The 17,506-nt window shown below is 46.1% G+C and overlaps 1 protein-coding gene across 1 annotated transcript in view; it reads left to right on the top strand.

Annotated features, from left to right (window-relative positions):
• Window positions 1-17,506, top strand: part of WLS (Wnt ligand secretion mediator) — a 113,072-nt gene that overhangs the window by 71,983 nt on the left and 23,583 nt on the right. The window contains exons 3-6 of the mRNA XM_062191521.1: window positions 4,975-5,099; window positions 11,465-11,626; window positions 12,708-12,844; window positions 16,335-16,503. Coding sequence (XP_062047505.1) covers window positions 4,975-5,099; window positions 11,465-11,626; window positions 12,708-12,844; window positions 16,335-16,503 — 593 coding nt within the window. The remainder of the gene's footprint in view (window positions 1-4,974; window positions 5,100-11,464; window positions 11,627-12,707; window positions 12,845-16,334; window positions 16,504-17,506) is intronic.

The raw sequence follows: 17,506 nt of genomic DNA, 5'->3' as shown, positions 1-17,506 counted from the left end.
ATAAGGAGGTGACGAGTGAGGACAAGGCAGCACGTGCCGTAAAGCAAATGAGGAACAAAAGACAGCTTCAGAAAGAGCTCCACGTGTTGGTGAACTGGAGAGAAGCACGTGGTGCGGTGGTAGCCAGCGTGCAGACGTGTGTTGTCACCGACTCACTCAGCAGTGGCTGAATGCTTTGCTAAGTTCACCTGTGCAGAGATTTCTTTTTTGTGTGAATTAGTTAGTGACATAAAAACTGGGAGATGTTTCTCTCTGTCTCTCTCTCTCACTGTCCACTCTGCCTGTCAAAACAACAACAACGACAACAACAACAAACAAACAACAACTGGGAGATGTTTCATAGAAATCTGGAATTCTTCCTTCTCTTTTTTTAAAAAAGTTAGTCTTTCCAGTACTACCTCATGACCAGAGCCCAGAGAAGCTGCCTCCTTTGGAGGGTACTTGCCCCCAACTCCAAACCCAGCCTGCCCTTGCCCACACATAGTCAGGGACAGAACCATGACGTGAAGCCTGGTGTTTGCAGGCTTGCAGCCTGGTCCTCCCTGAATCATGCCATGCTTCTGCAGGGAGTATTAGAAGAGGTGCTGGCTTGGGTTCAGCAAGGTCTCCCTTGAACGCTCAGATCAGTGAGGTCTGACAGTGACATGGGCCATCCTTGTAGCACCGCCAGGCACAGTTCGTGTTTCTCTCCTGTAGTAAGGTGTTTGGTCAAAGTTGACAACTGGCTTTCCATATTGGAGCACCAGTTTGAATCCCTTCTGCTCAGCTTCCAATCCAGCTCCCTGCTATTGCACCTGGGAGGGAAGCAGGAAGGTATCCTAAGTACCTGGCCTCTGCCACCCAGGTGAAGTTTCTGGCTCCTGGCTTTGACCTGGCCCAGCCCTGGCTATTGTGGGTGTTTGGAGAGTAAACCAGCTGATAGAAGATGGATTTATCTATCTATTTATCTCTCCCTTGCTCTGTCACTCTACCTTTCAAATAAATCTTAAAAAATTAAGACGGGGCCAGCACTGTGACGTAGTGGGCTAAGCCTCTGCCTGTGGTACTGGCATCCCATGTGGGCACTAGTTCTAGTCCTGGCTGCTCCTCTTCCAATCCAGCTCTCTCTCTGCTAATGGCCTAGGAAAGCAGCAGAGTATGGCCCAAGTACTTGGACCCCTGCAACCACGTGGGAGACCCGGAAGAAGCTCCTGGCTCCTGGCTGCAGAACAGTACAGCTCCAGCCGTTGTGGCCATCTGGGGAGTGAACCAGTGGATGGAAGACCTCTCTCTCTGTCTCTCTCTCCCTCTCTCTGTAAATCTACCTCTCAAATAAATAAGTAAATCTTTAAAAAAAAAAAAAAAACATGAAGGGGGAAATATCCGTGTTCACTTCCTGGAGTTGCTGGGAAAATTAAATGAGGTAACTGAATGAAATTTGCAGAGTACTTGTACCTTAAGATACTGTTCAGATTTTTTGCTTGTTTTTTTTTTTTTTTTATGACAACATTCTAAAATAGTTTTTCCTTTGAGAATCCTCAACAGGTTAGAACAGCTGTTGAGCTGGGCCCAGGCCAGGAGGCAAACCTCTCTGGCCTGTCTCCCAAGAGGTGCATGCTCTACACCGGGGGCCAAGGGCAAGGGCACCCAGGCAGACACACACACACACATGCACATCTGAGTTGTTGAAAAATGATAAATCAGGTCACCGACTGGTAAACCAAGGATGCTGCTATGTCTGATTGTGATATTTTCCTCCACAGATGAACTGGAAGGGCAGGTTTGAATTTCGGGGACTTTGACTTTCTGGAACTCTGTGCTAAAATGCGACTGAACAGGCAGTGCAGGCCCCTACACTCCTTTCCTTTCCACCCTGGCTGCATCCCATTCAAGAGGGGTGCTTGTGTGTGGACACCCCGAGCTCCAAGCCTAAGCTCTATTTTATTTCTTCCTAGCAACAGCAGCCTGTGGGCCTCCTGTCATCCCGGAGCTGAGAGGTAGGGGTCTTGCAGGCCTTTCAGGTAGTGCCAGCTTTGGGGGAGAGCATTCTAGAGCCCTGAGGTCCTGGAGCGTGAGCAGGAAGTAGGGAGCTGGCTAGGATCCAGGTGTCTGTGTCCCCTTTACTTGAGGGTTGTCTCTTCCAGTAAGGGAGGGACTAGCAGAAGAGGGCTAGAGGGAGCAAGACCCATTAAAAATGTGGCACTGGGGCTGGCGTTGTGCTGTACCAGGTTAAGCCACTGCCTGCAATGCCTCCGACATCCCATAGGAGTGCCATTTCAAGTCCTGTCTCTTTCACTTCCAATCCTGCTCCCTGGGAAAAGCAGCAGAAGACAGCCCAAGTGCTTGGGCCCCTGCACCCACATAGGAGACCAGATGAAGCTCCTGGCTCCTGGTTTTGGCCTGGGCCAGCCCTGGACATTGAGACCATCTAGGGATTGAAACAGTAGATGGAAGATTCTCTCTCTCTCTCTCTCTTTCAAAATAAACAAATATTTTTAAAAAATTTAGAAGAATAAGGGCCTGTCCTTCTTGTGTCTAAGGCCACCACCATCCCAGTGTGCACAGTTTGAAAACTGCTGCGTGTCACCCAGGTCACCAGATGACTTCTTAGAGCCTTTCGGATTTGTACTCGAGTCCTGTGGTTCTCCAAGCTCTCTTTCAACACAATTCACAGTCCTGATTCCTAATCTTAGGGTAAGAATTGAAAAAGATAGACATCTATGGCTAGTATTTTACTTATGGATGGGAGTTCCAGCCAATTTTTCTATTTGGCCACGGAAGCTGCTGAGTGGGGAGCAGTAGCCAGCCTGGGCCCTAGCTCACTGGATGAGCAAACTCTGAGCATTGCTCCTCCCAGGTGGAGGCCACACCCCTTCTCATCCAGGCTGTTATCCTCTTCTCCGCAGTCAGCTCTGGGTCTTGGCATTGCCTGGTGTCCTGAATCCCAGAGTCCTTGCTTGGACTGTGCAGAGATGGGAATGTGCCGGAGAACATAGGGTCATCCTAGGTTCGGTGTCACCCCATCGCCAGCACCGTGCCTCTGTCCTGCCTCCAGCCCCTGGTGCTTTCCAGTTCAGAGTGGCTTGGGCTTCTGTGAAGCTTGGTGGCTCACTTTTCCAGAACATCCCCTCTATAGGCGTTTAGGCTGTGTCTGTCGGGAAACTACTTCATCTACTTTTCGATGGGCAAAACTTGCTGCAATCTTGGATCTGCACATGTCTCTACAGCATTTCCCCTTGTGACTCAATGTCCTTGGTTTTCTTTTATTGTCTTTTGATAGACTTTCAAAAGGAAGAGGAGGAAAACTCAGTAGGCAATTCACCATGTTTACCTCAGGGTTTCAAGAGGATTCATAAAAGTGCTGGGGTTGCTGAAGGTTTTGTCTGCATTAGAATGACTTCAGATCCCCATGTTACATGCGTCATTTCTCCCTCCTCCTGGATTTTCTCCAAGAAAACACAGGTTTACCACCCTGTCAAGTCAGCTTCAAGCCACTCTAGACCCGTGAATAGCAAAGCCCTAATCTTCCAGAGAACCGATATTCATGTCTGTCCGCCTTGTGACATCTGTGTATTTGGGTTGGATAAACACTCATTAAGCACCTAGTACATACCAGACAGCATTCAGTGACTTCCTTTAATCCTTGTAACAACCCTGGAGGTGGGAATCACTTTACAGGTGAGCAGATTCAGGTACTTGGATATTGAGATTCACTCAAGGCTGAATAGCTGGAGCCTCAAATAGAGCCAGTTTCCTAACCCAGTGATAACTGGCTCTCCAATTGTTTTGGAAATGTGGTTTGTACTTTTTTTGTCCTTATCAAGACCCCTCTGTTCTTTTTTAAAAAAATATTTATTTATTTATTTATTTTAAAGTCAGAGTTACACAGAGAGAGGGAGAGAGAGAGAGAGAGTGGTCTTCCATCTGCTGGTTCGCTCTCCAGTTGGCTACAATGGCCAGAGCTATGCCAATCCAAAGCCAGGAGCCAGAAGCTTCTTCTGGATCTCCCATGTGGGTGCAGGGTCCCAAGGACTTGGGCCATCTTCTACTGCTTTCCGAGGCCATAGCAGAGAGCTGGATCGTAAGTGGAGCAGCTGCGACTTGAACCGTTGTTAACACGAGATGCCGGCACTGTAGGCGGCAGCTTTACCCACTGCGCCAGAGTGTTGGCCCCTTCCCACCTCCCCGTATTCTTGAGCTAGCTCAACATATTGAAAACAGACCAAATAAATAGACGTGCTTTTACTCATCCGATCTCCCTAGTGGGAGTAATGAGTTAAACCCACCCAGGGTCCTTACTGAAATGGAAGGATGTGTACGGACATTCATTTACACTCAGGCGCTCATTACTACAGGCCTTTCCCTGTGCAGTCTTTCCGTTGTGAGAAATTCTTTGCCTTTTACAGTAGCGTTAACTGTAATATGAAGAAGGGGCTTTGAGTTTTGGAGAACTAGCAGATCCTATATTTGAGAACTTCCTAGGGGGTAATATAAAGGAGGGTTGGGTTCTTTCAGACCACAGGGTCCAGAGGAGAGTCCTGAGGGACTTAAACCACGTCTGAGGGGAGCCTGACAAACATGGCCATGTATATCAATGAAGAAAGCAAACTACAAGCAGGTGAGTGTGGTTGTCGAGTACCTAAGACATGTTTTGAGAAGAAGGGAGGCCCTTACCTTCCGCGTGCCTCCTTTGGCCAGATCTGTGAGCATGGTGCAAGTTACAGGAACATAAATTCTGCCCCTGAGTTAGAATCTATTTAAGCTGGTCAAAGAGTGAGCTCTCTGTCTCTGGGGGAAGTTAAGTGGAAGCTCTTGGGAGGACAAGCATCCTGCTTAGACTTTCATCCTGTGACCTTGAAAACTTCAGATCGGGCATTCAATGAGAACTCTCTTTTGTCTTATTATTCTCCATGACAGAGCCTGTAAGTGTCTCTGAACTGTTTCCAACTATCTTCCCCAAAGCCATTTCTGAATTGTGCTGCCTTTCTCTTGCAGGGGAAAATGCTGAAGTTTCCATGGACGTCTCCCTGGCTTACCGTGATGATATGTTTGCTGAATGGACTGAAATGGCCCACGAGAGAGTTCCACGGAAACTCAAGTGCACCTTCACCTCCCCTAAGGTAGATGCCTTGATATGTAAGCTGATGGAATGCTTATTTGGTCTCCAGGTGTATGGAAAGATTTGCTTACACTTCACAGGTCTGTTCGTATTTCTTGGCATGCCTGAACCACACAAGGTAGTCATTATCCTGCGTCTTAGAGAGGACAGTGTAGAAACTCGTGTCCCTGCAAAAGAGGGAAATTAAAAAGGAATGTCTGTTTACTTGACTGAAATACTTTCATAGCACAACATATGGCTAAACAGCTAAAAATGGTAAATAGCTAAATGTTCTTTAGGCATTGCTAAGTTATTTTGAGAGGCAAGAATCTGTTCCTATTGCATCAATACTTGCTAGGCATCAATACTTGTTTCTTAGGCTTCTGAGTGTTGCTATAGTGAATGTATGGTTCCGAAGACAGCGATGCCAGCGAATAGCACAAATAAAGGACCCAAGGGTGGAGATCTAGTTTCACTTGAGACCCCCTGGTCATCTTACCCACCTTTAGGACTCTCCCTTCTCTAGTCCTTTCAGGAAAGCTCATTCAGCCCCTCTTGAGAGGGAGGTTACAATCATACAGTGAGTGTAAGGAGGCCTTTTCTTGTGGACATAGAGCACGGGGTCTTCACAAATTAAAATGCAGGCATTGTCACCCTGACCCTCAGAGAGTCAGGCTTGACAGTATAAGGACCAACTCAGAATTTGCCAGGGCTTTTTCAGATGGCAGGTGTTCCCCTTGCACCTACCTTCCCAAGAGTCTGCTCTCCCTGCACCTGCACCCACTTAGAGATAGTAACATCAGATTGTTGTAGGCAATGGCGGGAATTCATGAAGACCTTTCTAACTGTCAGTGGGAGTTGACTGCTTCTTTCATGGGAGACTGGCTGAGCCTGTAAGCTCCAGGGCTTTGGGATATAGAAAGTCTCTGCGAAGGTAGGATTGAGCCACACTTACTGTTTCTCATCAGTTCCCGTGTTCCTCCAGTGTGCTGGCAATGCAGCGGCACCGGCTAGGTGAACTTTGTGCAGAAATGTGTGTGAAGCGCATGAGAGACCGAAGTCTCTGCTGAAGCACACACTTTTGATTATGTGTTTTCTCATTTGATAAAATCAGATCAGTGGCTTGAAGGCTATGGCTAGCTTTGTAACATTGGCTCTGTTAATTTTTTTTTTTTTTTTTTGACAGACAGAGTGGATAGTGAGAGAGAGAGACAGAGAGAAAGGTCTTCCTTTTGCCGTTGGTTCACCCTCCAATGGCCGCTGCGGCTGGCGCATCTTGCTGATCTGAAGCCAGGAGCGGTGCTTCTCTTGGTCTCCCTTGCGGGTGCAGGGCCCAAGGACTTGGGCCATCCTCCACTGCCTTCCCGGGCCATAGCAGAGAGCTGGCCTGGAAGAGGGGCCACCGGGATAGAATCTGGCACCCCGACCGGGACTAGAACCCGGTGTGCCGGCGCCGCAAGACGAAGGATTAGCCTGTTAAGCCACGGCGCCGGCGGCTCTGTTAATTTTTAGTTCTTCTCGTCTAGCATTGACCTTTCCAAACCTTTCTTTTGCCAATAACTGTAAAGTTACAGTTTCCTGTGAAATAGTCAGACAGGCAGAATGAAACCATTGGTAACATGCCCTGATGTTACCCACCTAACCCTGAAGAAGGGTGTGATGGGGTGAGGCAGGGCACAATGTTAACATGAGTTCAAAACACGGGTTTGGAACAGCAGCATACTTGCCTTCAAGTCCTGGCTGTGTCACTTCAGGTAAGCCTACGTAATCCAAGCTTCTGTTTCTCTTCTGCAAATGGGTTCATGAGACTGGCCTTGGGAATCTTTGTAAGGACTGGAGGAGACAATGAGCATACGCAGGGTGACCTTATAACTGAGCATCTTACCTGGGACGTGTTTGAGAGTGAAAGGGGTTGTTAAGCAGATGGACCACCAGCCTAAAGGAGTAAACTGGGATCTGCATGGGCTAACCATACCCCCTTCACATAAGCGCCCATTGCATTTCCTGGCACTTCCTTACTCTCCCTCCCTCACCTCCCCTAGACCACAGAAGTATGAGCTCAGCATGCATGCTGCCAGAAGCACTTGGGAACTTGTTGGAAATGTAAATTCCCAGCCTGCAACAAAAACCTACTACCATAGTCCATTTTCTGCTGCTGTAAAGGCATAGAAGACTGGATAAATGATACACAATAGAATTTTCTTTGGCTCACAGTTCGAGAGGTGAAGAAGTCCAAGAACAGGGTGCTGGCATCTGGCAATGCCTTTGTGCTGTGTCCTAATGTGATGGAAGGGTGAGTGAGTATGCATGAGAAAGAGAGAGGGCAAGTGGGGGCTGACTTCCAATAGACCCACTTGAGATAACCAACGCACTTCTGTGATAATGACATTAATCCATGCATCAGGACAAAGCCCTCATGACAGAATCCTCTCTTAAAGATCCAGCCTCTTTATACCATCATGGTAGCATTAATTCCCATCATGACTTGCAGAAGAGACATTCAAACCTTAGCACCTACTGTATCAAAATCCTGGGGTGAGACTAAGAGGTCAGACTTCCAATTCATTTTGTTCAAAATGCTTGAGAGCCACTGTTCTATGCTCTCTGGGGGTTCTTCTCCCCCCACCCAAAGAGAGCCATCTGGAATTGTTTTTGGTAGGCCCTTCGGGGCAATCTGTAGGTAACAATGAATGGTGGAGAGAAAATAGAAGTAGCAGAAGAGAGAGATAGTAACGTTTTCAGATTTTTTTGTATGCAATGGTGGGGATTCATTAAGACCTTCCTAGCTGTCACTGCGGGTTGACTGCTTCTTTCACAGGGGAGACTGGCTGAGCACGTATGCTTGAGGGCCGTGGGATATGGAATTTCATCCTCAGAAAAAGGGAAAAGTCATTTCTCACCTTACTGACACCCTTCGAGAGCACCAGACAGCAGAATGAGGAGGGAGGGGTGTTGGCCTGCAACTGCTTCTTAATGACCGTTGCTTAATTATCTTTAGGATGTGTTGATCCTTTTCAGGAAAGATATTAAGCCTGACAGGTGTGAGGGAAATGAATCATCAAATCTATGCTTTTTGATTGCAGTGAAATTTAGTCTTGAGTTCGAAGATTAAATGAGAAATTGCTTTAAAGCTTTTTAGTCCCTGGTGGATTGTGAAGTTTAAAAAAAAAAAAAAATCAAGTTACCACCTGCTGTAATTTGTCCTAATTAGCCAGTCTCCTGCTGCAGTTGGGGTAGAACTGAAGGGAGTGCGGGAAGGAAAGAGAGAAAAAGAGGAATCTTTCTTTTTAAATGCCCTAAATACTGGCAGAGGCAGAACTTCAATGCCTGAAAGAAAACTCCCTCACAAAATACACTGAATTTATCTCTAAGGCGGATAGGCCAAGCACAAGATCCTGGAAGCCAGTATGTCTCTCTCAATTTGTTGAACTTAGGAAAATTTGTCTCCTGAAGGGTAGAGGGAAATGTTAGACACTCAGCGACTCATGGCAGGGAACTAGAAGTGGCCCTGGAGATATCTTTTGTAACCTTCTCGCTTTAATTAGGAGGAAAGTGAGGGCAAGTGAGTCAGGTGACCCCAGGTACCCAGCAAGGGTCAAGGTCAGGACTAGAATCTGAGCCCCAGCCAGGAGTTGAGAAGTCTGTTCTTCATGGTACAGAGCCTGCCTTGGAACATGTCTGAGCAAAGCTGTTCCTTGCTTCTTGTGCACTTGAGCATCCTCTTCCATCGGAACTGGAAGCAGCAGTATTGTGTGACTGGACTTTTCTATGTCCAGGCTGGCATCGTGGCACAGCAGTTAAGCCACCTGTGATGCCAGCATCCCATATGAATGCCAGTTGGTGTCCCAGCTGCTCCACTGCCATCCGGCTCCCTGCTAATGTGCCTGAGAAAGCAGTGGAAGGTGGCCCAGGTGTTTGGGTCCCTGCACCCACATGGGAAACCTGGATGAAGCTCCTGGCTTCTGGCATCAGCCTGGCCCAGCCTTGGACTTTGCAGCCATTTGAGGAATGAACCAGTGGATGGAAGACCTCTCTGTCTCTCCTTATCTCCTTGTAACTCTGTCTTTAAAACAGATAAATAAGTCAAGAAAGAGAAAGAAAGCCCAGGCCTACATCTACTGTCATAGTATTTTCATCTGCTGCTACTGCTTTTAGTATCTTGGACGAGATAAAGCAAATGGTATTAGACCAAGTAGGCTTTATTCCTTTCCCCCTCAAATTCCCAGTTTCTATAAATAAAGTAAGACGTGGAGAAAAACATCAGAAAACTAACCTCTGGCTGTTACGCCAGAGGGTAGTGAGCCTCATCCACTCAGCTAACTGGGAGGCTAAGTGAGAGCCTGTACTGTATTATCAGTAGTTCCTGCAGAGCCCGGAGTCTAGCTCAGATGTGCAAGTATAGGAGAAGGGAGTGAAGGTGAGAGAAAGACATCCATCCAAGAAGAATCCAACCCACAGCAGAGGTTTGAGAAACAAAATTCTTTTTGCACAAGAATTATTTTTGTTAATCCCACCTGCCAAATCAAAGCAACTGGTTATGTCTGACAGGAGTCCTTCTTGACTGATTAGAGATGTCTGTCAAGGGCAGAGAAGGGAAGAAGAGAAGGAAGCACAGAGGCAAGGTGTTTGTCTGCTCTCCCTCTCCCTTTGCATGTGTGCTTTCCATCTTCCCAAAGAGACCGTGTGCATTGCACTCTAAGCTCTGGCTGTTGTTGACTGAAATAATCATAGCCTGGTTGGAAGAATCAAGGAAGTTGATTTGTTCAGTCAAACAGGATTCAATCTTGTAAACAACCAGTCAGTTACCTGAGTTGGCTGATCTGCAAACCTGAATTGGATGACAGGCTTCATACTGTTCTTACAGGGTGAGTACCTCATGAACTGGGTTTACCAAGACAGATTTATGTGTGGTTATCAATCACACTGAAAACCAAAAAATAACTTATTCAAAAATCCAAGAGTACCTGGTAACAGTTAACAGGCTTGATTACTACTGATTGAGGAGGTACCTTGCATTCCCATACACATTCCCACATGGACGTTACAGGAAAAGACAAATAATGGGATTGTTATTCATTCTTCCTACAGTGGCCCTAGGAGGTAAAGCTCACTCCTTCTTAGGATACAGTAGATGTGTGATCCCGTGCATGGCATCCTTGTAGCACGAACAGCACTGGGCCTCTGCAACCTCCATTTATGTCCCCACTCTCTAATAAGGAACTCCCTCTTTGGGTTGCTTCTTTTCCTGATATATATATATATATATATATATATATATATATATACACACACACACACACACACACACACATATTCAGCTTCTTGTAGCTTTTACTTCAGGCCAAGTGCAAGAAAATAATTAGCCATCATCAAAGAGTATAATGAATGCCAGTCAGAGCTTCCGCCTGGACATTTAAGAAGTTGACTCTTCTGTAGAGCCTTAGAGGTCTCTGGTGATTCACTGCAAATAAAAAGCTCCCACAGCTCTGATAGACCAGATGAGCCTGCTACAAGGCTCTACTGAGGATGAAAGAGTTGAGAAAGGTGTCACGAAATAGGAGAGCTCTTTAGAAGATAACAACTGAAACACAATAGACAATATCTTAGTAAAAACGTGTCATTTAATATATAAAATTCTTGAAGGTACTTCAAAAGGCATTTGGAAATATGCAATTAAAAAGTTTATTTTGCTGTAAAAATTTTGAAATTCCATGTCTAGTTTATTTATAATACATTATTTCCATGATGTTTTTGAAGACCTCTTATATGCAAAGATATCATTTTTTATGAAAATAAACTTACCCCTTAAATCATTTTCAAGTAACTTTTGGAAGTACCCTTATGTATGTGTGCACATATACCCATGCATCTGCATATCAGTTAATTGACTGGTTTATTGATCTATTTCTGTATTTTTAGAGCTACATAGTTTGCTAGGATGTATTGCTAACTTTTTGAGGATGCTGCAATATGTAGATCTGGGCCAGACTCCCAAAGTTTAAATCCTCACCCTGATTCATGCTACTGGCTTGACCTTGGAAGAGTTGCTTAGCCTGAGATGCAGTTGCCACATCTCTAATTCTTCAAAGGGTTGTTGGGAAAATAAATATGTTTTTCCCCTAAAAAAAAAGAAAAGAAAAGAAATAGGAGAGCTCTCCCTCTGCTTTTTCCTTAAAATTTCTAGTTCTACCTCAAATGTGGCTTTTGGGGAGGGAGGGTGGCTGGCTGGACTATGTATCTCCAGTGTGCCCTGTTTATCTGCACCTCTAATATGTATTTTTAGGCACTCATCTTTAAAAATTGGTGACAGGAGGCCAAGGTAAGAGAACTCAGGCACTGTCTACTGGAAATAGTGGCTCTTCCTCACACCTCCTGCTCTTCTTGCAGACCCCAGAGCATGAGGGCCGCTATTATGAATGTGATGTCCTGCCTTTCATGGAGATTGGGTCGGTGGCTCACAAGTATTACCTTCTAAACATCCGGCTGCCTGTGAATGAGAAGAAGAAAATCAACGTTGGCATTGGGGAGATAAAGGATATTCGGCTAGTGGTAAGTAAACCTAGCTGGTCAGAGCGGGCGGTGACACTGGAACGCTGGTCGGTGCACTGGTTCTTGGAAGGGAACTCCATCTCACTGCATGCCTCACTCGCCTCCACTTTCTGACCTGAGAGGTGGAAAGAATAACATCCCCATGACAGCTGAGATCAAAGAGAATTAATTTGTGCGAGAGATTACAGAAATGGAAAACAATGCAATTATTATTGCAATTATGATCACTTAAGATCATTACAGTGATTATGAGATCATGATAATATGATAGTGATTGAATAATGAAGAACACTGAGATAAATGTAGGGGAAAAAAACCTTTTTTAACCTGTCTTACCTTGCAAACACAGATGGTGAAGGGACTAGTGATGTTTTTAGATTCTTTCTATTTTATTTAACTGGAGAAAAAGAAGAACATGGAATAAGGAGGCTATTTTTTTTAATCTAAAAAAAGTCACACAAGAAAATGTATTTTTTATAGAAAATTAGAAAGTACAGGTAAGGACACAGAAGAGCATAACGACTACCTGCGCTATCTTACTATTTAGAGAAATAACCACAGTTGAGGTTTTGATAGATCTCGTAGGCTTTTTCAGTAGTACACGGATACATGAAATACATGTGCGCGCACACACATACAGTCCTTCTTTTACAGAAATGGGAGCATACTGATCTGACTTTCGTGTCTTGCTTTCTTCATTGAATGGCATACTGTGACCGGATACACCTGCCTTATAGCTCGGGCTCCCGTTGTCTAGATGTCCCAGAACACATTTACCGTTCTCAGCATACTGGGCATCTGGGGACCTGCAGCATTTCCCTGAAAACAAAACATTGATCATGCTCCCAGCCATCCACTTAGCAGAGCACGGGCCTGTTTTTCTGCCTTTTGATACCTGTTTCCGTAACGCCTGAGGAAGGGTCAAGGTGAGGAGAGCCCTCCATGCTGTGACTGAGGAAGCTCTTGATCTTGAATGTTCAGCTGACAAGATCTGCGTTCACCTGTCCCCCAAATGCACTTGATGGGAGAAAGTGATAGTAAGGTCTGTTCAGCTTCAACGTTATGATTGCTCTCTGTCTAGGGAATCCACCAAAATGGAGGCTTCACCAAGGTGTGGTTTGCCATGAAGACGTTCCTCACGCCCAGCATCTTCATCATTATGGTGTGGTATTGGAGGAGGATCACCATGATGTCCCGGCCCCCAGTGCTTCTGGAAAAGTAAGAGCTGACGTCGGAGCACTCCTAAGGAGTGCTGGCTTCCCGTGATCCAGCGCGCTCCTGTGTGGGCTCCTTTCTCTCCTTCAGACTTCACGTGCAAAGTGTTGTGAAATCCTTGGGGGTCTCCCTGTCACTTTTCTCTTCTTAGCTCTGTAATCCCATGGTCAGAACTGAATGCATGCTTCTCTCTGGTCCATGGGCCCTGCTCCTCACTAAGCCCAACCCCTCTCACCCACAGGAAGTCAGTGGGTCTATAGCTATATGCCCTTTCCCTCTCCTACCACTGACTTCTCCCTCTCTGATAAATTATTTCCATTAATACAAAAACATGCGACCATCTCCCACATCTACACACAATGTTTCCTCTTCCCACTTTCCCCTGAGACCACAGCACCATTTTTTTCTGTCCCTCTTTACAGTAAGATACCCCAAAACTCTTGTCCACACGTCGTCTGGGTTCACCACTGACACTCCACTAAAACTGCCCTTGATGGGATCACCAGCAACCTTCACGTTCCGAAGCCAAGGCCCATTTCTCGTTTTTGATTCCTCCCTCCTCTTGACTCATCACCAGCTTTGACGTAATTGATCACCCTGCGTTGTCGGAGAGCCTGCTCCACTCTTCCTTGGTTATTCTCCTTTGCTGACCATCCCTCAGTCTCCGTAACCATTTCCTCCTACATTTCCAACTTCTTAAACTTGGGAACCAAGGCTCAGTCCTTGGACCTCTTCTCTTTATTAGCTATGCCCATTGCCCAGGTGATCTCCTCCATCCCCATGGATTCAAAATCATCTCCCTTCTGATGACTTCAAATTTATATCCTCAGCCTCAGCCCCCCACCCCAGCTCCTAGACTCCACTATGCAGCTGTGTCCTTAACATCTTCCCTGGCAGCAAAATGTGATATGTACACAGGACAACACTTCTTTTCCTCCCGTTCCAGACTTGATCCACTTCAGTAAATGGCAACTCCATTCTTTCAGTTGTCCAGGCTAGAAAGCTAGCAGTCATCCTGTATTTCTCTCTTTTTTTCATGCCACTGATCCAGCCTACACAGAGATCTTACCACTTCTACTGCTACCAGCTTAACCTGCTAACCACCGTCTCTTTTCACCTGAACTGTTGGAAATAGCATCTCAACCCTGTCCTCACTTTCACCATTTTTCTTCCTATGGTCTATTCACACACTGGCCAGAGTATTCCCTTTTAGGTGTGAATCAGATCGTGTCTCTCCTCTACTCAAAGCTCTCTACTCTTTTCATCTCCTTTGTCCTGGCCCATAACCCCTTGGTTATCTTCCTCTCGCCATCTCTGATTGTTTCTCCTATTCTCAGCTGGCCCTGTTAATGCTCAGACATGGCTGGCATGCTGTCACCCCTGGGCCTTTGCACTTGCTGTTCTATTTCATTGAAACACTCTTTCACATTCCTCGGCTCCTCATTTCCTTCAGGCCCTGCATTAACATCTATGAGACTTTTTCCTTCCCAACTTGTATAGAGACACATTCCTATCACAATTCTTTCTTTAAAGATTTATTTATTTATTTGAGAAAGTGGCAGAGAAAGGGAGAAGAGATCTTCTATCCACTAGTTCACTCCTCAAATGCATACAGTGGCCACTGCTGGGCCAGGCCAAAGCCAGCTCTTGGAACTTGAAGGTCTCCCACATGGGTGGCAGGGACCTAAGCACTTGGGCCATCTTCCACTGCCTTCCCAGAGGCATTAGCAGGGAACCGGATAGGAAGTGAAGCAGCTGAGATGCCAACCAGCACTCGTATGAGATACTGGCTTCATAAGCAGTGGCTTAACCCACTGTACCACAAAGCTGGCCCCCTTAAAAAAAAGATTTCTTTCTTTATTTTAAAGGCAGTTACACATGCAGAGAGAGAGAGAGAGAGAGAGAGAGAGCGAGAGCGAGCATGCACACTCTCCATTCTTTACCTAGCTTTTCCTTTTTTCCATAATGCTCCTTCTGCATATACTGTATTCACCCCGAATGCCCCCTCTCATCCCATGTGAACGCAGACATCACAAGAGCAGGGTCCTTGCTTCCTTTGCTCACTATTATATCCTTAGCATCTAGAATAGTAACTAGCACATAGTAATTCAATAAATATTTGTTGAATGAATCAATCCTGTCACTCTGCGGTTTAAATTTCTTATTGGATTTCCAGTCTCCTCAAAATAAACTTCGAATTCTCGAATGAGGTATGCAAGTTTTTGCCTGAGCTCAGCTCTCTTAATTTCTCTGGTCTTACGTCCTGTCAGTTCCTGGCAGGTGCTACTTGCAAATCCCCAAATGCTTCAGGTTCTTTCCAGCCTCTGGGCCTCCCTTTGGGCTCTGCCCTCTGCTTGGAACACCCTTCCCACTCCCCAACTTTGACCCAACTCAGCTCAAGTTCCATCACTGTCAAAGTTAAAAATCCCAGTAGCCGTGTTCTATGCTTCTATACTTCTGTAATGTTGCTAATCATGTTTTAGTTGTCTGCTTCTCCTGCTTTCCCACTAAATGGTCTCCCAGAAAAAGCTGGTCGTATTCATTTAGGTATTTATAGCCCTAACAAACAGAGGCCATGATGCATCATGTGCTTAATCAGCATAGGTATCTCATGGGTCTCAGTAAATCAGTGACAGAAGAATGATGTTTCAGCAATTAATAGTGTGATGGGGGAAGCAAAATAAAAGCACAACACTCAGACTGAAAAATTTATATTTCGTAGTGTTTGGAGGCATTTATTGTGAAATAAATATGCTTATATAATTTATCATTGCTGAGGATATCACGATAATAATGAGTGTTCTTAATGATCACGAGTCATTGATGATGTGAACAGGGAAGAAAAGACAATTACACCCAATGGGGTCTGTTTAGGAGGTTAAAGGGTACACAAGCAGCGTAGGAAGCCCTTAATCTGAAGGTGGTATCAGAAAAAGTTGGGGGCATTAAGGTGACTTCACAGGTATAGGGAGGTTAATGTAACATCCCTGCATTCTGGAGTGCTGACATTTCTCATCTCTGTGTGAAAACACATTATGAAAGCTAAGAAACTGGGGGCCAGCGCTGTGGCATAGAAGGTTAAGCCTCCGCCTGCAGAGCCAGAATCCTGTATGGGTACCGGTTCAAGTCCTGGCTGCTCCACTTCCAATCCAGCTCCCTGCTAATTGCCTGGGAAAGCGCAGAGGATGTCCCAAGTGCTTGGCTCCACGCACCCACGTGGGAGAAGCTCTTGGTTTCTGGCTTCCTCCTGGCCTAGCCTTGGCCATTGCGGCCATTTGGGGAGCGAAACAGCAGATGAAACACATCTGTCTCTCTCTCTAACTCTGTCTTTCAAATAAATATTTTTAAAAATCTAAAAAAGAAAGCTAAGGAACTGATCACCTGGCTTTAGTTCCAATAAGGAACATCTCAATTCTTAACACTGGCTTCTGGTTTTTGAAAGTCTGCCTCCCAGATAAATGAAGTGGCTTTCTTCATATTTTCTCACCCTCAGGGTCATCTTTGCCCTTGGGATTTCCATGACCTTTATCAATATCCCAGTGGAATGGTTTTCCATTGGCTTTGACTGGACCTGGATGCTGTTGTTCGGTGATATCCGACAGGGCATATTCTATGCCATGCTTCTGTCTTTCTGGATCATCTTCTGTGGTGAGCACATGATGGTAAGTGCTTCCTGGGGAGGGGACAGACGTCCACACCGCAGCTGCTCTGTGAGAGCTGCTGGGCTGACGCCACCTCCCTCGGCCTCAAGTCAGCTGCCAGCAAGGCAGAGTGAGCTCATGGTTGCAGGTGGGAACCCTAGCGTCAGATCCTCCAATTCAAATCCGGCTTCGCCACCTCCTAACTAGCTGAGTGGCCTTAGACAAGTGTCATCACCGCTCTGAATCTGCTTCCTCAACTATAAAATGAGAGGTGAAGGCCTAATGTTATAGGCTGATAGGCTTTGTGAGAATGAAACGAGATAATGCAACTTCCGTCAGAGAAGATGAACACAGAGATTCTAATAATCATTACCATTTCTCGTCCATCGGCTTCCGCTCTGCTTGTTCTGTCCCCAGGAGCAGGTTAACCACCGGAGAACCTGGTTCTGGCTCTTCCCAGTGGGCAGTTGTCCAAGTGGCCTAGTAACCCCTGTGACTGTGAGACACCAACCTGCATGGTGTCCTCGGTTTGCACATAAACCAAAACCTATTTCAAGAGGGACTGAGGGCCCCATGGATAAAAATAAGTATGGCGCCATCATCACGTTGTGGCTGAGGTGGTGTGCCAGCTGGAACTTGGTCCTCAAGTCACACACAGGGGCTTCCCAGGGCAGTAGACTGCTTTTCAATACTGTTATGCTTTGGTCATAAACATCAAACCTCTGAACCCCTGCTGCCTTGCAGGGAGCAGTGTGTGGGGAGAGAGAAGGTTTTGCCTGCTGCTGGACTTAGGTGTGGGACATCCTTCACCACGAGCGGTCCTCGGGCAGAGACACAGAGAGTGAGCCTGCACAGCAGGTTCTGGTGGGAGGGGACTTGGGAGCAATAGCAGGACTGCCGGCCAGGGCAGATTGTCCAGAGTGAGCTGTGTGGACTGTCACCTGGGCCCGTCCCACCCTGGAGGCTCAGCCACGGCTTTTGCCTTTCCCCATTTTCTCCCTCTGCGTTCTTCCTCCATTTTCTT

The sequence above is a fragment of the Lepus europaeus genome, chromosome 5, assembly GCF_033115175.1.
Source record: "Lepus europaeus isolate LE1 chromosome 5, mLepTim1.pri, whole genome shotgun sequence".
Classification (NCBI taxonomy): domain Eukaryota; kingdom Metazoa; phylum Chordata; class Mammalia; order Lagomorpha; family Leporidae; genus Lepus; species Lepus europaeus.
The sequence above is the reverse complement of the archived record's forward strand: the minus strand, read 5'-3'. Positions and strand labels throughout refer to the sequence as shown.